The sequence below is a fragment of the Ceratotherium simum genome, chromosome 30 (genome assembly GCF_057802395.1).
Source record: "Ceratotherium simum simum isolate JZ-2026a chromosome 30, ASM5780239v1, whole genome shotgun sequence".
Lineage (NCBI taxonomy): Eukaryota > Metazoa > Chordata > Mammalia > Perissodactyla > Rhinocerotidae > Ceratotherium > Ceratotherium simum.
Window position 1 is genome coordinate 1,551,413 of NC_141929.1, and position 21,625 is coordinate 1,573,037.

At 56.0% G+C, this 21,625-nt stretch overlaps 1 protein-coding gene across 4 annotated transcripts in view; it reads right to left on the bottom strand.

Moving 5' to 3' along the window:
• Positions 1-8,014, bottom strand: part of ACSF3 (acyl-CoA synthetase family member 3) — a 79,431-nt gene extending 71,417 nt beyond the window's left edge. For 2 of the 4 annotated variants that reach the window (XM_087419784.1, XM_087419782.1), the window contains exons 1-2: positions 7,948-8,014; positions 563-1,268 (exon numbers count right to left, since the gene is read on the bottom strand). In XM_087419784.1, the coding sequence (XP_087275910.1) occupies positions 563-1,243 (681 nt within the window). In that variant the 5' untranslated portion in view covers positions 1,244-1,268; positions 7,948-8,014. The other 2 variants (XM_004437021.3, XM_087419783.1) reach the window with 2 other exon arrangements.
• Between the last annotated feature and the right edge of the window lie 13,611 nt (positions 8,015-21,625).

Genomic DNA, 21,625 nt, shown 5'->3' on the forward strand with positions numbered 1-21,625 from the left:
ATTACAGATAAATAAAGTGGCTAGGAGTTTTGCACAGACGTAACTGAGGCCACAGAACACAAAAACGAGGCTTCAGACGGGCATGCACGAATTCTTGCTTACAGGTTTCCCTAACAAGTCCCAATTCTAGGTGCTGATCGCACATCCTGAATACTCACTCTCTGGCTGGTCTCTTTGAAAACCACCTCAACATCATGTATAGTGAGTGGCCCATTCTGTCCTGTACATGCCACATGGCCCTGGGGGAGCCCTCCATGGCCCGTAAATCCCGCTACGCCTGAGGGTGGCATCCCCTCAGCCCTCTCCCAGGAGCGGTCCTATGCAGGTTAGTGGGACTGGGGGCCACGGGGCACCGTGACCCTTCATCGGTATTTCAGGTAGGGTTGGAAGGATGGTGACAGTTGTACACGGCCCTACAGAAAAGTAAAGGAACAAGAGACCACCCCAGAAGGCACTTCCAACCTCAGGCCCAGGTGCCACACTATAACTGCTGCCGTATGTAACCGGCCTGAAACGGACACAGCAGACACCCCCCGACGGTGTGGTCCAAGTGAGCACTCACCACGGCCCTGATGTTGTGATGGGTGCTCAGGACGCCCTTGGGCCTCCCTGTGGTCCCACTGGTGTAGATGATCATGGCACCCCGGTCTCTCCAGTCCCGCTCTGGCACCTCCCCACTGCCAAGCTCCTCAGCTGCCCCACTGTAGACCGTGGGCATGAGAGGCAGGAGGGGGACCCCCAGCTTGCTGACCACCGGGCTCAGGAGCTCCACGTACTCCTGGCCGGCAAGAACCACGGAGCTGCGGGAGTCCTGGATGAAATACTTCAGCTCGGCCTGGGGGTGCTTCCTGTAGAGAGGGACGGCGATGCCCCCGCTCATCCAAGAGGCCCACTGCGCAACCACGTAGGAGACGTCATTGGAGCACATGAAGGAGATTCTCTCCTCCTGGAGGTCCCCGCTGGCACACTCACGGAGACTGCAGATCTCCCGGGACAGGCGGAGGCTGCGGTAGTAAAGGTCCTTGTATGTGTGGTGGCCGTGCTGGTCAACGAGGGCAATTCTGTCCCCAAAGGCTAGGGCGCGGGTGAACACCGGGGCGCTTCTATCAGAGCGGGTTGCGGGGGCCACGTGCAGGGGGCGGCTTCCTCCGTGTCTCCAGGGAGCAGGCTGGTGGGAGGCTAGGGCACAGGCCAGGCGTTGGAAGGACACCACCACGTGGCGGGGCATGGCAGCAACAAACATGCCACTCGATTTCCCTGGGCCGGGGCTGGAAAAGAAGAGGTACCAGGTCACGGCACCTGATCCGTCCTAATTGCCCAAAGCAAGATTTAAATACCCAACAGGGTGGAGTCTGCCTGACCACCAGTCATAAGGCACCATCCCGAACTAGAAAATGTGCACACTCTCGCCATACACCACCTCTAGAACTTCAATGTCCAACATCTTAGCTTTTTATTTAACCTCTTAGTTTAAGGATTTCAAAAACATACAAGATTCTAAACAATGAACTAAACTAAATAAAACCAAGGAGAAGCGAATAAAATTCAATGCACTTAAGGTAAATTCTGAATAATGGTTTTTAAAAATCTGAGCCTGGAAAAACACTAGCAAAGAAGAGTGAGTACAGGGGCTGCTACGCAAATATTCTCTCTCCATCAGCGGGCGAAGCCTGGAGACTCAGCGAGCCCAACACAGACCTGGCTCACTTCCGCTCTCGAATGCTTCCCCAAGGGTGGGCATTAGGGACCCTGGTGCCGTGCAGTCTTAAATAAAGCAAGTCCACGTGTCTGAGTGTCAGTCCTTTCTTTTTAAGCTGAAACATAACTCTTCTCTATCTCCCCAAAAACATAACTACTAAATAACAGCCACAATAGTCAGTGAGAAGCAAGAGCTTGCTGGGAGGGGCCATGACCAGCTGACTCAACCGCCATTCATAGAAGGGCGGAGAGAAAGGAGACCTGGGAAGGAGGGGCCAGGCAGCCTCCTGCGGCCAGCCAGTCCAAAGCTCCAGCCTTCAAATGCCAGTCTGACTCACCATCCTGCTCTAGGACCCTGCCTGCGGAGAGTCACCAAGTGGGCACTTAACAAGAAAGGGTGTGCGCTTTCCAAACTGCTTCTGCATCGACAGTAGTTTATCACATAGGTTCAGCTCAGCCCAAGAGGTCAGGAGGCCACCTGCTGCCAGACTGTTTCTACCAGCAAACCGTAAATGGCTCCTTGCCAGTGCCAGTGCGGCCCACACGGCCAAGAATAACCACTGGCCTTGGTTTGAAAGCCCCGATTTCATAGCTCCTTCAGGAATCCCTGCTCCCCACCGCAGCCTCTGGAGCTAAGAAGGGTCACGGGCCTTCCTCCCCAGGAACACCCTCTGCCCCACCCTCCCACCGGCTCCAACTTATGGCTCTTGGTCAGAGCAGCACCCGTGACCGCGCGCTGAGGAGTGGACGAGCTATCTGAGTTGCTCCTGAAGGATTTTAACGAATATTGTTTTGACAGTGATAAGACACTTAATACATTACGACGTAATTTCACCTTCAGCCACCCTGTTCAGTAAACAAGGCAATCCCTTTTAACTCTACTGGACACACGGGAAAGCTCAAAGCTGCCCAGCTCCTAAAGCAGAGGCAGGAGCCCAACTGGAGCCTTCCCACCCCAGCCATCTTTTCCCACCACAGTCAACCACACCAGAAGCCCATGGCTGCTTTAGCTCACACGAGCACAAGGAAATGAGTCCTGGGTGGAAGGTGTCGCTACCTGTTCCCAGGGAGCGGAGGAGGGGGGCAGGCACAGGCGACCCCAGAGGGCGCTTCTGAATGCCAGAGGCTGACAGGATGCCCACCAATGGGCCTTCTGACAACCTTATAAAATAGAAGTTGTAAATCTTGTCCCCGCTCCCACAGGCCCAGCAAAACAAGGAAGGTCAGGAATAACCCGGCAGGTGACCCCCTGCCCACAGGAGGTGGCCCAGGCCCACGGTCTCTCTGCTTCTTCCACGACCCCCTCGCGCTGCTCTGCTGGATCTGCTTAGCCTGTGTTCGGCACATTCTCCCTGACAAATCCTCGCTTCTCTCTCTCTTTCATTAACTTGCGCTAGGGGAAAACCAATGTGTTATTGTTTGTTATATGAACTAAACAGTTTTGTTCTCTGTTCTTAATTTAAAAAACAGACTATACACAACACTTTATAATCACCTAAAAAAACAAACTCTACTATATTAATAATGGCCGGAACCGAGTTACGCTTTGGCCCTGAGACCCTCAGCTTGCTGGCACTGGTATGTGCCTGTCAGCTTTGGTGGGCTGCTTTCTCCTGCAGCCACCGGCTCCTGATAGAAAGTCTCCCAGCCCAGCCCCCAGGGGAACCGCTCCAGCCTCCAGCCAGTGGGAGGAAATCCCACACCTCAGAGACAGCTCACCCCAGGGGTTTCTGCGTGGACCCCCCTCCCAGCTCTATCGGGCTGCTCCAAGGTCCTGTGCGAATATTCCTTAAGGCTCCGTGGCCTCTACCAAATGGTCGGTTCTCAAATACACTTGACCCACACTATTTCCAGGTGAAAGAGGCAGTCTATCAAAAGCAGGAGAGTGTCCTGCAATTTCTCCGTGTTCTGCCCTCCACACGTGGTTCAGCGGCGGATTCACGGCTGCTTTTACACCCCTGCATTTCTGTTACTATAAAGAAACCTGGCAAATTGTAAGAAAACAGCTGGGCTCAACCAGAGAAAACAAGAAATGTGATAAACATGTGAGATGTGCCAGTTTCAGGAAGAAAGTCAGCTAGTGAGAAGCAACCCAGGGTGGCTTTAACGTGTTTCCTTTTCTCACTTCCAGCAAATTCTTCTCTATTTGCTTTATAGGCCGGAGGTGGAGGGGTGGCAGACACAAAAATAAAGAGAATGTGCAAACAGCCAACAGAAACCCGACTACACAGTATCTCTAGATTACGGCCTGAGGCCAGACTCTCGCTGGTAAGAGCACAAGAGAGATGTTCCAGGGGTGCCAGCTGGACAGCATTTTCTGGGGTGCTCAGGAGCACTCAGGCAGCCAGGTGCTGCTCACACAGACAGACACATGGAAGACAGACAGACGGACAGACGAACCAAGCATGGCGGCTCCCTCCACCCCTCTCCCCAGGAGGCCTCAAGGCTAGTCACTGGCAACACCACAGCTGCAATCACCAAAGTCCACATGACTCTGCTTTCCTCAACACCTCCGCCCAGGTCACGGCTGAGGGTCCTCCCCTCCGGGGTCTGAGAGAGCAGGCACCTCCCCCTCTCACAGGGAGGCACAAGCGCTCTGCCTGCTTTCCCGTGGGCCCCAGGAGCTGCACCACACTGGGGTGGGGGCAGTCACAAGAAGCTGGAGTCTGAGGACTTGAAGTGGAAAACTGGACAACAGGGCTGAGCCCCAGCTTCCCTCCCTTGCCCAGGGCCTCCGCTAACTGCAGGAGGCTAGCTGCCAGGGCTGGGGATGGACAGTGAACAGGCAGTCTCAGCAACAACTCCAAAGGGGGACTGGGAGGAGAAGCAACCTGCCGGAGGCCACAAAATCACAGGAGAGGCACAATCCAAACCAGGCCTCGCTGGCCCCACGCATGCACACTCTGCCTCGCTCTGCGACACTGCACACAGTGAGGAGTATCAGCCATGGGGAGCCGCCACCACACACTAACTCAACAGCATTTCACAGGCCACCTGCAGGGCTGCCCCAGGACGCAGGCGAGAGGGTGAGGCCCGGCCATCACTCGGCCATCCGAAAGGATACTCCACAGTCACTCCAAAACGAGATATGAAAATACGAAGTGCAAGCCCTTTGTCCCTCAATGTATTATAAGAATGTATCCAGGGGCACCATCAGAAATGTAGGTAAAGATGCACATACGGGGGCCACTGCAGTTCCTTATAACACACACACGCTGGAACAAAACCAAATTGTCAAGAAGAGGTCTGAGAAAACCAGGCACACACGTGGCGTGTCGGGGCGACAGCCCAACTGTGGGAGGCACATGCTGACGGGGAGAGGCTCCCACAACACCGCCAAGGGAAGGATGGTCACAGTTAAAAAGAAGACATGAAGGTCAACGTCCAGATTTTCACAAGGTTACAGGGCTGCAGGTGATTTCTGTTTTCTTCTTAGTGCTTCCCAGTTTTCTCCAATTTTTCTGCAATGACCACGTATGACTTTTGTAATCATATAAAAAAGTCTAATAAATGTCATTTATTTTCTAAATGGAGATGCTTCAACTTCAGCATTAATATTTTCTTTTACAAAAAAAGTACATAAAATATATAAAAATATTTGTTCTGGCTGGTGGATCTACAGAGTGTTATAACTGTCCATAGCTCTTTAATCTCAAAATGATAGAAGCAAATAAAAATCAGATGATGGCATTCCTCTTTTAATTAAGGCTACTGGCTTATAAAAGGTTTACGCAGACAACGAAACAGTAAGTTCTGACAAAAGCCATTCCAACGTGTACTGTGCTAACACCGAGCGCAGAGTGCACAGTCAGGCCGCATGCGTGTCTTCGGCACGGAGACTGGGTTCCCCCTCAGCATGTGCTGCCCAGTCTGAGCGGGAGGTGGCGAGACGGTGATGGGCTCCGTGTGGGGGCTCTGCATGGGGACGGCATGAGCCAGGCAGATGCAGTCCCGGCTCCCGAGAGCAGAGCGCTCCTGCAGGCAAGGCCCTCCTGGGAGGGGCAGAACAGCTGGAGCTCAGGGCAACAAGGAGCCAGCCAAGCAAAGGAGCAAGGAAAGAGACGCGGCGCATAGGACTGTGCTCACAGGAGGGTGTTTGTGGAGAGGCTGCACTAATTTATTCTCCCTCCAAACATGTGGGAACATGAGACCACCCCTTCAAAACAGCTTTTATGTCCCTCAGGTATGTGACCCTGAAACCATTCTGTCATAACTTTTCAATACAGAGCTAAAACTTCAAGGTCATGGGGATCAGGGCCCCGATGTGACAGGGCAAACCAAAAACCTGTCCAGTGCAGATGACCGTGTTCCGAACACCTCCAGGTCCAGAAAGATCAACAGCTCCCTCAGGAAGAGCCCCACCTTCCCACCACAGGCCCCCTTTGGTCATGGGGCTCCCCATCACCCCCAGTGCACAGCCTGGAGTGACGCTGCCACCAAATAAATGCACTTCGGCCATGGGTTGTCCCTGTCTCAATTAACCAACTTCCTAAAACTGCTCTGGGCACTCTGACCAACCTGAGATAACCGGTGTCACCGAGCGGCAATGTGAAAGAATCCCAGCCAAGAGCACGGAAACAGGTTTCCCTGCCCTCTAGGGAGCCAGGACAGCCCCCGCCCCCCCCTCAGATTCCTCCAGGGGCAGGAGCCCAGTCAGAGAGCCCGCAGACACCACTCAGTGTTCTAACCATCCAGATTCTCGGGTCAGACCACCTGGCACATGGACCTCTCAGACACAAGCCCAGCACCAGGAAGATCACATGTTTAGTGTCTTAACAAGAATACTGGTTAAGTGCCCAGATTTCAGAGTCAACAAGGACCCAGCATGGAACACCCGCTCCTTCCTTCCTAGCTTTCTTCACCTGTCTAAGCCTTCATCTCCAGCTATAACAAGACCGGCAGCAGGGCGTTCGTGAGAACAACCTGGCACACACGGAGGGGAAGGCAAACAGCCACGCCATCCTTAGCATGGTGCTCCCCACGGAGCTGCTCACAGAAATTACTTGATAAGAATGATACTTGCATTCAAATGAAGGTGGCTGGTTTCGAAATGAATAAAATGGCACCTGAACCATCAACACCACCCCAACCCCCCAGACTGAGTTTAAAGCGGACCCCAGCACTTCCTGTTGTCTGCTGCTGTGGTGAAGGTGTGGGGTGGGAGAAATGGACTGCACTCTCCCTGCAGAGGACACTCGTTTCAACACAATGCCTGTGGTTTTGGGGGTTGTTTTCAAAGTAACATTTTGAAGTCACAGACACTCACGTTGCATTCATAAGCACTACATTCAAATCAAAAAACCAAAAGGGAAAAACACATGCTTAAACCCATATCCATATTAGGAACTAAAATACTACTTTAAAAATGCCATCTGGAGGGACAAAGCTTACACTCCCAGGCCCAGTTTAATCCACGGATTCAGGCTGCCTTGAAGGGGTTTCTGGGACATGGTGTGAACCCAAGGAAGTCTCCTCTTACAATGCTCACGGCATGGACGTGGAAACATCACTAGATTGAGCCACACTTCACATCACAACCTCCCAGGGCCCCCTGAAGCCCACTGGTAACATCTGTGCCCCTGGGCCCAGGACAGGCGCCCCCTGACCGCCGTCCCCACCCCAGGCCCCCACCACAAACATCTCCCCTCCTGGGCCTGGGACTCGACAGCTCCCCAAATGAGTGATTCCTGTTCCCACCTCTAAGTTCTCATTCTTTCCCTTTTTGGCAAACTCCTAATCATCCTTCAAAGCCTGGCTCAATATCACCTCGTCTTTAAAGCCTCCCCTCTCTCTGGCAAGCTGGCTGCTCGTGATGTCCTCCAAAACCCTGGCACGTACGCAGGGTCCCTGTGTGTACAGATAAACCAGCCCGCGGGGGCCAGGCCGGCTCGGAGCCGGCGCCGCGCGCCGACGGACAGGGAAATACAACGGATGGGGAGGGGAGGGGTGCTCCAGGGTGGTCCTGCGGGCCGGCGAGAACGGAAATGGATTTACTGGGGGGACACAGACCAAGTCCCCTCCAACGACGGCTGAGGGCGGACTCGACGAACCCAAGACCCTCCCAGGGCCCCGGTCCGGTCCCCGGGTGCCAGCACCGCCCGCCGGGCGCCCCCACGGCGGGACCCCCCACCTGACCAGGCCCCCGGGGGGAGGAAGGCGACGCCCCCTCGGGCGACGGGAGGAAGAGTCCGCAACCCTACGAGCGGAGGGGCGGGCGGAGGAGGCCGGGGGGCGGGCAGCAGGCTCTACCTCAGGGACCAGGTTCCGCTCCTCCTCTTCCTGCTTCCCTCCTCCTCCCCGAGCCGGCCCGGAACCGGAACCGGAACCGCGGCTGCGCGCGCACGCCGCGTCCTTCGCCCAAGCCCGTCCCCCGGCGGTGCGGCGGCCGGCGGCCGGCGGCGGGTTCCGGGCCTGGACGTTCCCCGGCGCCCGAGTGAGGCCGGTGAAGTCGTGTTTTGATTTTAATCTAATTTAATTTAACAGCCACACGGCCGTCTGGCTCTCTAGGCGCTGGGCGGTCCTGGCACCAGGACACGGACACCGCGCGAGGCTGAGGGCTGTCAGCCCCGGGCAGCGAAGGAGGCGTTTACAGCCGGACGCACGCCATCCAGTTGGCCGAAGGGTGTGACTTCTTCTCTAAAAAAGATAAAAAGAGCGGCAGGCGTCCAGCCGTAGGCACGAATTATGTAGTACAGCACTTTCCGAGCCTCTCCCATCCTGGCGATGATCGGGCCGCTGGCCTGTCCTTGGGTGCAGGGCCTCCCCGGAGGGGGAGGTTCTCCTGGAGAAACGAGCTGGGTCTGCGAGCTCGGACACTCAGACTGGGCCCGCACCGAACTCAGGCCCCGGCTGCTCCCCCGGGGTCATGAGAAGAGTTGAGTCCAGTTCTCCGTCTTGGATCCACAGAGGCTCCAAGAACATCCAGCCACACCAGGGAGCTCTGGGAGACCCAGAACGACAGCCCAAGTGAGGACAAAAGGAAATCCCCGAGAAATGGAACAAAACAGCTAGGGGATGGAAAACAGGAGAGGAAGAGAAGAAAAGGGGCCCATCCAGGAGATCCAATATGGAAAATATAGTAGTTTCAGGAAGAGAGAGCAGAGAAGACAGAGGGGGGGAAATCACCAAAGAAATTCGAGAAAATGAGCAGACCTGAGGGGCTCCCAGGTCGAGGGCCACAGAGGGCCTGGTGCAGTGAGTGAAAGTGGGCCTGCAGCAACTGGGGGCAAACAGCCTTGCAGTATTTCAGAACATGGGGGCAGGGAAGACCCTAAACTTCCCACTAACATCTCACTGGACATCCAAGACAGTCACACACCTAATGTGATCCCACCTGAGCTCAGGGTCTGCCCTGTTATGGACTGCAAGTTTGTGTCCCCCCAGACTCGTGTGTCGAAGCCCTAACCCCCAATGTGATGGTGTTAGGAGGTGGGGCCTTGGGGTGGTGCTTGGGCAGTGAGGCAGAGACACCACGACTGGGACTAGTGCTCTTATGAAGGAGACCCCAGAGAGCTCCCTTGTCCCTTCTGTCATGTGAGGGCACAGTGAAAAGATGGCCCTCTGAGGAAGTGGGCTCCCAGCAGACACTGACTCTGCCTTGATCTTGGACTTCCAGCCTCCGGAACTGTGAGAAAAAAATGTCTGTTGTTTATAAGCCCCGACTCTGTGATATTCTGTTTCAGCAGCTGGAACGGACTGAGACAGTGCCCTGAGCATTTGCCCACGGGCTTCCCATCTCATCCATCACTCCTGGTGCTCAGCCATACAGACCCCTCTCCTCCCTTCCTGCCTCACCTGTTGGCGTTTCCTTCAAAATGTTTCAGAAACCAACCACTTCTTGCCATCTCCACTGCAACTGCCCTGGGGGCCCTGGAAACCCTGTTTCACACTTGGTTACTACAATAGCCTCCTCCTGGCCTCCTTGCGTGCACTGCCCCCACGTCTGTTCCCAGTGCAGCAGCCAGAGTGGCCCAGTTAAAACCTGAGTCGGAGCGGTCATCCTCAGGAAGACAACACTGGTGGGATATCTGGTGTGTTTGCCCATTAGAGGAGATTTGAACAATTGAGGGAGAGTTTGGGCATCGAAGAGGGATAAGTACATAGAAAACTGATCAAGAAAAGAAAAGGCAATGATGGAATCCTGGGAAAACAGAAGATGTGCAGCCAAGGTGAAGTAATCATGTTATTCTATGAGCCCTGGTCGCTAACAGCATTTACAGAATGACAATAATGTAAACAATGTGCAAACACTGATGTTGATCTAACCCAGTTTATGGCAGACTCTCGGAGGGAGAGATGGGCGCCGGGGGAGTGTGGGGTGGAGCACAGGGTGTGGTGGGAGAAAGTGAACCCTGAGTGTCCATCCCAGGAGCAGAGAGCGACAGCGATGACCGTGAGATTATTTAGACACGTGGGGGTAAATATCAAGAGAATCAGTTGCACATCGTCACCTCCGGTGATCGGGAAGGGAGGGTGGTTCCTTACACTGTGTGGATATATAACTGTGTGTAACTAACTGTGATAAAAAGACTGTAACATAATTTTTAAAGGGGAGGTGGAACGAGGAAACACTTCGGGGGTGTCCACATCAGCCTTCAGGTGGCCCCTGCCCAGCACTGTCACCTCAGCTGCATTCTTGCCTCTGGTCCCCTAAACACTCCAAGAGGATTCCCAGGGGTTTGCTTTCCACCAGCACACGATGGAAAAGGAACTGGATCACTGTCTGCGTGCAGATCCTCTCATCATGGCTCCAGCGTCCACTGAGTAACGCCAGCCCTAAGTGCTCCCCTTGGCCTCCTGGCTGTTCACGAGACAGACAGGCAGGAGTTCCTGCAGGTGCTAACTGCCCTGGGCATGTTCCCGGCATGGGGGTGTAGACAAGAACCCTTCCTTCCTGTAGCTTACACGCTCGTGGGGGGAGAAGGAAAGTGAATAAATAGACAAATAAACAAGTAATATGCTGTGTGATGAGGTTATGGACTGAATGTCTGTGTCTCCCAAATTCACTAGTGGAAACCCTACCCCTCAATGTGACGGTGTTAAGAAGTAGGGTCTTTGGGAGGCAATTAGGATTAGACGAGGTCATGAGGGTGGAGCCCCCAGGGTGGGATTAGTGCCCTTCTGAGAGCTTGCTACCTCTCTCTGCCCTCCCCCCTGGGGCACACAGCGAGGAGACAACATCGACAGACCTGGAAGTGGCTCTCACCAGACGCCAGGTCCGCCGGCGCCTTGATCTGGGACTTCCAGCCTCCAGGACTGTGAAAAATAAGTATCTGCTGTTTAGGCCCCTTTCTGTGGTGTTTTGTTACAGCCGCCAGAGCTTACTAAGACAGAGGATAAGTGAGCTGAAGGAAAATGAAGCCAGTCAGGGTGACGGAGAAGGCATTCAGACCCGGAGGTGCCAGGGCCCCTCTGAGGAGGTGCTTCGGAGCAGGGCTTTGAGGGCAGTGGGCCATGTGACTGTCCAGCAAAGGGCTGCATTGTAACCGTTTTACAAATGAGGAAACTGAGAGAAGTCACATCAGATGTCCACGCTCACACTCCTACAAAGTGACAAAGCTGGGATTTGAACCCAAAACTCCACGTCCTGCCCACTGCTACATGCCTCTAAACTCTTCCCGGCTGTGAGATCCAATGAACAGACACGTGTGTCCCTGTGCTGAAAACCAGACACTTCCCTGCTCCATGCCATAACAACTCCTTCCACAGGGAATGGCCCTCTCTGCAGGCTACCTCCCCAGAGGTGTTACTCATGATAGCCGCAAACCAGAGCAACCTAAGTGTCCTACCGCAGGCTTAGTCAATTAGGAGAGAGCAAGATAATGAGAGATTGCATGGCCATCTCAAGGATAATAATGAAGTTGTATAGAAACCCTATAATTGCTTATAACCATCTATGGTTGAATAAAAATAGCATAAAAATAATTCCCTAAATCCTACAGTTTAAAACTTAGAACACAAAATTATGTGTACAGTGGAATTTCCCACTCTGTATGTGGACAGATTCTAAGGCTAGCATGAAGAATGGGAGCAGCTGTCTTACAAAGAGAAGAACTCCTGAAACTGCTCCCAGCACTGCCTCATGGACCCGTGCATTCTCCCCACACCTTCGATTTGGTGGGGAGCTGGCTCCGCATGTAAGATGCTGAAAGCCATCCTGCACCTCGCTGGCTTAGAGCTGGGAGGCCCGTGTTACCTGGAGGAGATGACCTCACTGGCTGAGCTCCTCGCTGCTCCTGGAGCCCTCTGGAGGGAGTCCCTCCTGTTCTGAACTCAAGCTGTTCTTGAATCTTACCTGGGAGGAGAGGTGTCCTTGGGAGGGGTTCTTGGGTGGGCAGGGCCTCCGCAGGGCCAGGTGGTGCTGGCCGCTCGTCTACTCCTGCTTCCCATGGGAGCCCCCGTGAATGTAAGGGAGCTTTGCTGGTGTCCAACTCCTCTCGTCTATAATGACGGGTAATGACAGGTAATGAAGGGTAATGACGGCTCCCTCCTCAGCTCCTAGCTTAATCCTGCTGTGAGGATCAGGGAACCAGAACACTTGAAGCTCTTCATAGATATTAACTGCTATTACCCTCCTCCACTGTCATTATCAGTACCCCAGAGTAGGCCCTCAGTAGATGGACATTGAATGAATGTGATGGCTTGTCCAGAAGGCAGATGAGAGGGATTGTGGCCTCTGCATGGGGTGGATGACTCCCTCCTGCCTCTCCAGGAGGCAGGCTGGGCCTCCTCACCCCGACAACTTGGGCAGAGCTCCGGTGCAGCTCAGTGGCCTCCCCCCAGCCCCCCTGTCCACTGCCAACCCTCAGCCCTTCCCAGAGGAAGTCCTTCCAGCTGGAGCATCCCGGGAACTGGCAGAGAGGCAGGGAGGAATCACCCCCCTGCCCTTGATCCGTTTGCCTTCCAGCTTAATGAGCCCAAACTGCTGGGGGTGTGCGGGTCACACCTTTTCATTTGATTAAAGCAAAGCACAGATCTGGCTGGCAGCAGTTTCCTCACAAAGGGAGCTTCTGGGAACTGTGAACACATTACCTTCCCGCTGCAGGCTCTCGCAGTGTTCCTGGGTGCTGAGTCAGCTCTGGAAGGAATTACAGAGGATTGACCATCAGCTGTGGCTTGAGGTAGAGGTTCAAGACCCTGGTGTTAGAGTCAGCCAAGACCTGGTTCTGATCCTGCCTGTGGCCCCAGTGGACCCCCCTCCTGGTATCCGAGCCCACATGTAGTCCAAATGAATAGGGCTGACCTGTGTCAGCAGCAGGGTTTTGAGGAATGGCTGTGTGTGACTTCTGGGTGAGGTCATAAAGAACATTAAGCTTCCTCCTGCCTCTCTCTCTGACCACTCCCTTGGGGGATGCTGGCTGCCACATTGTGAGGACACTCAGGCAGCCTGTGGAGAGTCCATAGAGGGGGGACTGAGGCCTCCTGCCCACACCCCTGTGAGGAGCCACCTTGGACTCAGCTCCTCCAGCCCCAGCTGAGCCTTCAGATGTGACAGGGCAGCCCCTGCTCACGTGAGCCCTGGAGCCAGAACTATGCAGCTGAGATGCACCCAAATTCCTGACCTGCAGAAACTGTGAGATAATAAATATTTGTTACTTTAAGCCTCTAAGTTTTGGGATAGTTTGAACATAGCAATAGAGAACTAATATACTTCTTCTATCAGTTACAGCACAGTTATCACACAGTGGTGTGATATTGGGCCAGGTAATCACGCTGAGTCTCCACTTCTCACCCAAGCATAAGAATGCCTCCTCCAATGGATGTTATAAAAATTAAATGAGCTGTTCCATGTAAAGCTCTTAGCACTATGCCTGGAATATAGAAAATGCTGAATAAATAGTTATCCTCATCATTAGAAAACATCTATACCTACATCTATCTCACAAGATAGGAAGACCTCAGTTCAGACAGGTGGATTCCAGGAAGGTGCAAGAAGCGGCATTTGGACTGGCCCTTGAAGGACAAGCAGGGTGTGGCAAGGGGGGGGGAAGGGCAGCAGGTCCGCTGTGAGCAGGGCGTGCTCAGTGGAGACTCCAGGCTTGAAGAGGTGCTCTTGGAGATGAGACTGTGAGGGGCTGGGGTCAGGTTGGGGGGGTGGGATTAAGGAGTCGAGAATTTACACTGTGGGAAACGGGAAGCCACTGGTTCTGAGTCAGCCATGCAAAGCTGGAGGGAACCCCACAGCATGGCACTCTGTGGCGAGGCCACGCCTCGTTCCCTTGGTCTGCCCAGTGTGCTGGAGGCATTTGGAAGAGATGGATGAATGCACGAAAGCCTCCCCAGTTCTCGTATCTGGTCACCCCAAAGCATAAGCTCACAGATTCTGGCAGGAGCAAATGTTAAAGGGGGTGACTGGCATGGGAAGCAGCTGTTGCCAAAGCCTGCTCCACCAATCCACCTGTTCACCCCAGACCCAGGACCACAACCCTGGCAGGCCTGTTGACGCCCATTCAACAAACACTCACCACTCCACCTGCCCTCTTTCCTCTGAACCCTGATTTTGTTCATGTTCCCACCTTCCCCACAAGTCCCATGCTTCAGGAGGGGTGGGATCCAGACCTCCAGCTGCAGAGGGCAAACCATGATCGGCCTAAGGCGGTCACAGGCCTAAGGCGTCTTGTTCTGCCTCCCCGGAATCTGGCCCACAAGACATGAGCGCAAGTCTGGGAAGGTTTTCCTCACCAACGAAAGAGATGTGTTGGAAGAAGCAGCCCCTCATTTTCCGTGGTGGATATCGTGTGATGGAGTCAATGCAGCCATCTTGTAACCGTGAAGAGCACTGTCCTGAGAGTGAGCCAACAGGAGAATAGGTGACAGAGCCTGAGTCCCGGGCGACATCCAGAACCACTGCACTTATCATGTCAGGAGCTGTCCTCCCTCTGAACTTCTGCTCAGGTGACCTAAGCAGCTTTGGCCACTTTGAGTTTGGATCTTCTGTTATTTACACCCGAAGGTGCTGAAGGTGGCGGTGGGAGGAGGGATGGACTCACTAACAACCAGTCAACTCATCAGCCTTCCTTGCTGAGTGCTGATTAGGGAGGAAGAAGTGAGGAGGGAAACCAGGTCCCCACACTCAGGGAGCTTGGCCACACAGCTGGGCTTCAAACCTGAGGCCCCACAACATGGCTAGGAGCAAGTGAATATGAAACCATGGGGCTGAACATGGGTGCAAAAGAGGCCCCACAGAGACAGGGTTTGAGGGCTGGGGAGGCTCCAGGTGGGGCAGGCGGACACTGCGTTGCAGCTGAGGCAGCATCAGGGCGAAGGCCGGCCATCAGGGTCGGGCAAGAGCTGCTGGCGCCGGAGAGAGGAATTCCCCACGTGTTCCCTTGGGGAGGCAGTGGAGCTGGGCAGAGAGCTCGAACTGGGTCCTCTGAGCCAGTGCTCCTCACAGTCTACCCCTCTGGGGGCCCCAAGGCTGTTTCAGGGTCTGTGAGGTCAAAACCAGCTGCATGGTACACTCAGAAGTCATTGCCTTTTTCACAGGTTGACCTTTGTGATGATGGGGCAACCCTGCTGCTGCCAGAGCAGGATCGAGGCCGTGGCCCCATGCTGTGTTCACAGCACCGTGTCCTTCACGGCTCACGTTCGCAAAGAAATGTGGCTTCCCTGAGACTGTCCTCCATGTATTAGCAAAAACGATGATTTCTGTTAAGTCTCAGCCCTGCGTGGTCAACTCTTTCACATCTTCTGTGACACATGGGAAGTGCCCACAGACTGCTCCTCCGGCCCTAGTGGTGGATTTCATGTGTTGACTTGACTGGCTTGGGGACACCCGGGTAGAGAGCAGTTCAAACATTATTTCTCAGTGTGTCTGTGAGAGTGTTTCTGGAAGATCAGCATTAGAATCAGTAGACGAGTAAAGAACATGGCCCTCCGCACTGTGGGTGGGCACCACCCAGTCAGTTGGGGGCCGAGTAGAACCAAGGTGGAGGAGGATAGATGCTCTCTGCCTGAGCTGGGACCTCCCTCTGCCCCTCCTGCAGGCATCAACACTCCTGGTCCTCGGGCCTTCAGACTCAGATGAATTATACGTACATATACACACGTATGTACATACATACGCACACGTATGTATGGGCACAAGTATGTACGCACATGTATATGTATTTATGGGCACACATACATGTATGGGCACACTTAACAAGCACATCCTCAAGCCTCTTCCTGGTTCCTTCCACCAGCCTCTTCCTTTTCCACCCATGCCCACATCAAGGAGACAAGGATGACCAGGATCACCTGCCCACCTGGAGTTGGGGAAAGTTCCGCATTAGCCCCAAGCTTCCAGGTTCAGCCTCGCTGGCACCTTGCAGAGGGCCTGACTCCACAGATGTTCATGCCATTACCTAGAGCCACGTAGACCGTGGGGACCAGGCCCCACGGCTGACCTCCCTCCCAGAGGTGTGATAAACAGGCTGACTGTTCAGGGCTAACGCCCTAGATGCAGGTGCCAATGGGGGAGGCCCAGCGGGATGGTGCCCCCAGCATGGGCATGCCGCCCAGCCCCCTGCACGCAATGCCTCCCTGCACAGAGCTGGGAGAGACGAAACGGTCCAAACGCCAAAACACGTGCCTCCGGGCAGCCAGGCACTGACTTGGTGTCTGCCCACCACTGGGCCTGGCTCCTGGAAGGCAGCTTGGCAGCACAGCTGCCAGCTTTGCGAAGCAGCTGCAAGAGTGGCCTGGCCTCCCCTGTTGGTGCCAGTGGGGATGCGGCCACCTCTACTTCAGCAACTACCTATGGCTGGGGATGCGTTTCCTGGCGACTGGAAATTGGATCTGTTTCCAAATCCTTCTTCGTCCTGCCGTGCTGTACCTCCTTCTTGGGCTCTCCCTCCTTCCTCTGCCATATTGAGCCCCTGAGCCCCCACCGGTCCCCACCGCGTCCCACGTGCCTCTCACCGTTCAGCACCATCTGTACCTCTTGCCAGGCTGGGCAGATGCAGTGTCTTCCGGAGGGCGCTGGCCGAGGCCCTGCCTGCTGTGTCGGCCTGAGGTCCATGTGCCTGGGTTTTGCCCTCCAGAGAGGGACAGCCGGCAGGAAGGGACCTGAAGCGCCCTGAGAAATCCAGAAGCATCTCATGAGAAAGGAGACCTTGTGAAGTTGCAAGGCTCCTCCTGAGCAAGGAGCCCTGGCCTTGAATGGGAGATCCCCAGGAGCCAACAAGAGGGAAGCCCTGCAAGAAGCACAGCGCGTGCCAACCGGCTGCCCCTCAGCGCCAGGAAGTAGTGGAACGTGTCCTCACTTGGTCCTTCTCAGTTTACAAAGCTCTTTCCCAGATGCTGTGCCACTTGACTAGCTCTTCCCAGCATTCAGAATCACCCTCATCTCCACAGGAGGAGAAAGGGCATGCTGGGAGGGGCATGGGGTCTGTCCAGGGCACAGGACAGCATCCCATGAGCCTGAGTCTGGCCGGGTTTGGAGTGTCTGAGAAGTAAGACGCTCAACTTGACCACTGTGTGGGGCAGGGAGGGCAAGGGTGAGGATAGAAATGGGGTACGGCGTGAGATGGGGGTTGGGCCCAGAGGTGGGTCAGGCCCTGGGAAACAGTCCCATCTGCAGAATGTTCTCAGGATGCCTGTAGCCGCGGTAGGAGCTGGTGAGCCAGACAATGCATCTGGACACCTGGATGCCACGGCCCTTATACCTGCTGTCAAACACGAACCTAGAGCTCCTGGAGGAGGACCGCAGCCTTGGGATTCATCCACTGGCCACGGTCCTCCTGGGTCCAGGAAGATCTTCAGTTGCCCAGGGCAGATCTGTGGGGATGAGCAGCCGGGGGGGTGGGGGGTGGTGTGGGGAGGTGCTTGGGCTCCAGGTTCAACCCTAGCTCCTCAGAGCACGTTTACTGCTGGGAAAACCAGAAGCTTCCAGACTGTTCTAGGGCCCAGCTCCACCACAGTCCCGACAGGCATTCCATATTGGGGGCCTGTGTGGACTACCAGCCCATCCCTGTGTCCTTGGAAAAGTGTCCTGGCAGCGTGGGGAGCAAGCATGGCAGGCACGTGGCCGACAGCTCAACCAATAAGGGAGACCCTGGAGGGGGTCCTGCCCAGCTCACGTCCACACTTCAGGCCCAGGCCAGGTCAACTGAGCGCAGTGTAGGCCCAGGGAGGCCCCGCCCCTCCCCTCCCAGGCTCCGCCCCTAGGCCCCACCCCTCCCGGCGCCCCCAGCCAGTACAGCCCCCAGCGAGTACAGCCCCCAGCGAGTACAGCCCCCAGCAGAGGCCCTCGCAGAGCTCCTGGCCCGGCGGGGTTCAGCTAGGGTTTGGTCTCCTCTGCCGTTCTCTGTCAGAATGACTTTTAAATTCAGGTCACTTTGGGCTCAATGTCCCATTTCCAGACCTAGCGTGGAGTCCTTAGAAGATGTCGGCCACATTTGTCCATCCAGGCTTCACCCCAGGCGCGCTCGGGGGAGCAGGGTGACGCCAGGCCCAGTCCCAGCACCTGACTGGCTCCTGGACCCCAGCAGCTGTGGGTTGTTCTAGTGGTCAGAAGCGGCGGTCAGAGGCGTGTGGGTGGAGGGGTCGCCTGGCATGGGGCCACAGGCCATTGGTGAGAAGCCTGGGTCTTCTGCAGTCCACCCCTCCCTCCCCCAGCTCTCCACCAAGCCAGATCCCGGGAGCACTTCTCCAGTCCTGTGCTTTTCATTTAAATACTCCCCAGAGCACACTTGCCTCGGTCATAAGGCTGTCTGGATTTAATCAGAACAACAGCTGAGTGGTCTTGGCCCTTCGCCCCTGGTGTTCTGGAGTGGGCTCAGTGCCAGCCAGTCTGTGGCACAGACTCCTGTCCTTATACCCTCCCTGCCGCCCCACTGGGTCCCTCTGTGCCTCGGTCTCCCTTCTCGGAGCACAGGAGGTGGGACCAGATGGTCCTACGCTCCCCCAGGGCCCTTCCTGCCCGGGACCCTGTCCCATCCCCCCAGACAGGAGCCGCTGCCCCTAGGATACCTGCGCTCAGGAGAGAGCACAGGAGCCAGCCCCCCACGCACCCTCTATGGTCACAGAGTGTGGGGTCAGGCCGATTCTTTGCCCAGGAGAGTGTCATCCAGGGAGACATGGAGCAGAGGAGGACCGGGGCGCTGCATGTGGAGACTGCTGGGCCACTGACAGTCCAGGGCCATATGGACCAGGCCCTCAGGGAACTGGAGAAGGACAGGCAGGATAGGGTGACAGTGACGATGAGAGTGACAATGATGATGAGTGACAAGAGTGGCTCACCGGCTCTAACTCTGGGTCAGCATGGGCCAAGTGATCCCACAGAATCGCCCACAGAAGCTGTGACCTCTCTCCTTCTACAGTCAAGGACGGTGGAGCAGGGAGGCCACACATGGTAAGAGGCAGGCAGGGCCAGGCGCCTGGCAGACCCTCCTTGTAAGGGAGACACGCGGCACCATTGCGTTGAAGTAAACAAGGCCTGTGATGGGAGGACGCATCCCTTGGTGGGGAGGCGGCAAGGGAGGGAGCCCTGCTGGCCGGATCGGAAGCAGCTGCAGCACGGCCCAGGACACCCTCAGGGTCCAGAGATGGGAAAGCAGCCCCAGGGACGGGGAAGGGCCGCAGAGCAGAGATGCGGTCGTTGGGGTCCCAGCTCCACCTCTCACCATTCACTCCTTGCTGACCCACAGTCTGCTCGTCCGCAAAATGGGTCCGACGAGGCACGGATCACACGGGTGGGAGGGGGAATGAGAACATCTGGAGGGAGGCAGGCTTGACCGACACGCGTCATTTCTGACTTTCCTTCTGTCTCTTGAGAGCAGGTGACTAGAAACCAGAAGCTCAGGGGAAGGAACTAGTGGGGCCCAGTGCCCAGCCAACATCCATTTTGCAGATGACACAAGTGACCCACTCTTTCCATCCTTAGGACAAGAAAGGGATGGGGTGGGTGGCCGCCGGGGCAAGTAGCTGACAGCCTGACTCACTGGCCTAAAAGCTGGCAGCCTGGAGACTGCTCTGCCCTCCACCCGGGGCAGCTGGTCCCCTGACTGTGTCCCGGGCAAAAGCAGAGGGATGCAAGTCCCTGTGGAGCCCTAAACCTCACTGCCACCCCAGTCCTGCCAGTGGAGAGGTGGGCAGGTGGACATACTGCCTTCTGAGCTGGGGCCAGTCACTCCAGGAGGGCAGATCTGGGCCTTGTTGGTAAGGCAGAAAGAGACATGGCCGGCATTTTGGGCTGTGTAGTGGCTGGCAATTCCTGTGTGGGAGGGGTCCTGGCAGCCCCATATGGGAAAGGGGGTAAGGGCTGCAGCTGCCCCCCTGCAGCCTGGCCTCCAGCTCTGGGCAGGGAGATGGAGCAGAGCAGCCCTGGCGAGGCCCAGCTGCTCTGGGCAGCACACTTTGCAAACAAGAGCCACAGCTGTGGGGTAGTGCTGGGCACATGTCCTCAGTGCCTGGGCTGCCTGCCACATGTCTGCCTGCCACCTGGCCACAAAGAGCCTGGCCAAGGATTGCAGCCCCTCAGCACTGGGACACACACCAGGATGACAGCCCTCCGTGGTGGCTGTGGTTCCAGGGCCCGGGCTCTACTGTGGCATAGCTGGCATGGCCTGGTCAGCCCCCAGAGCTCCCCCAGCAGCTGTCCCCTCTCCTCCCTCTCATCTTGCTTAGACACAGGGCTCATGGGGAGACCCTCCCCCGAAAAAAACGAGACAAAATTCCCATTGAATGAGCCTCCCCTGGACCAGCACTTTCACATGTACGATCCATTTATCCTCACTCAGCATGCTGTCCCATTTACAGATGGGGACACCAAGGCTCAGAGAGGTCCCACAGCTTGCCCAGGGCCACACAGCAAGCCCATGGCAGAACAGGATTCAAGCTCAGGGCCCCTGGGCAGGTCTGGCCTCGGCTCCTGGTGTGTCTGCCCAGAACATGGGGCAGGCGCCTAACGCTGGCCTGCAAATATTTGATGCTGGCGATACAGCAGGTGAGGGGTGCCCATGTCCACGTGTGGTGGAAGGAGGGCCTCCAAAGTCCCCGGGGTCAGGCCTGAGTGGCAGATCCGGTCATACCCTGCTGTGGAGGCGTTTATTTCGCCAGCACAATGATTACATTTTTAAATTTGACTTTCTTTGCTAGGGCGTGACCTCCTTCCCCATCCCACTCACCTCCCGTTCCCCACCCCACTCACCTCCCGTTCCCCCCCCCACTCACCTCCCGTTCCCCACCCCCTCCCCTCCAGTTCCCCACCTCACTCACTTCCCGTTCCCCACCCCACTCAACTCCTGTTCCCCCCCCCACTCAACTCCGGTTCCCTACCCCACTCAACTCCTGTTCCCGACACCACTCACCTCCAGTTCCCCACCCCACTCACCTCCCGTTCCCCACCACACTCACCTCCCGTTCCCCACCCCACTCACCTCCCGTTCCCCACCCCACTCAAATCCCGTTCCCCACCCCACTCACCTCCCGTTCTCCACCCCACTCACTTCCCATTCCCCACCCCACTCAACTCCTGTTCCCCACCACACTCAACTCCCGTTCCCCACCCCACTCAACTCCCGTTCCCCACCCCACTCACCTCCCGGTCTGCACCTGGCTGCGCCCTCCTGCACTGTCGCTGTGCCTGGTCCTCGGCTGGCAGATATGGGTATAGTGGCCAGGTGTGAGGGACAAGCTGTCACCTGTCACCTGTCCCTCCCTGACCAGGCGATTCCACACACACGTCCTGCTCTCCTAGAGGTGACAAGCACCTTGCTATACCGCAACACAATCCCCGCAGGAGTCACACACACAGATGTGGAAGTGCCACAAAGGGCAAGTGGTGTGAGGCCCTGAGTTGGGGACTGCAGGCTGTGAGCTGGAGGGTAATTCCTGAAGAACTTCAGACTAGCAGGGAATCCCTCAAGCCCCTGACTCAGGAGATCAGCTCCAAGCCGTCCAGCCAGTCTCTGAGTGACCAGGCAGGGACCCGGCTTCTGGGTCA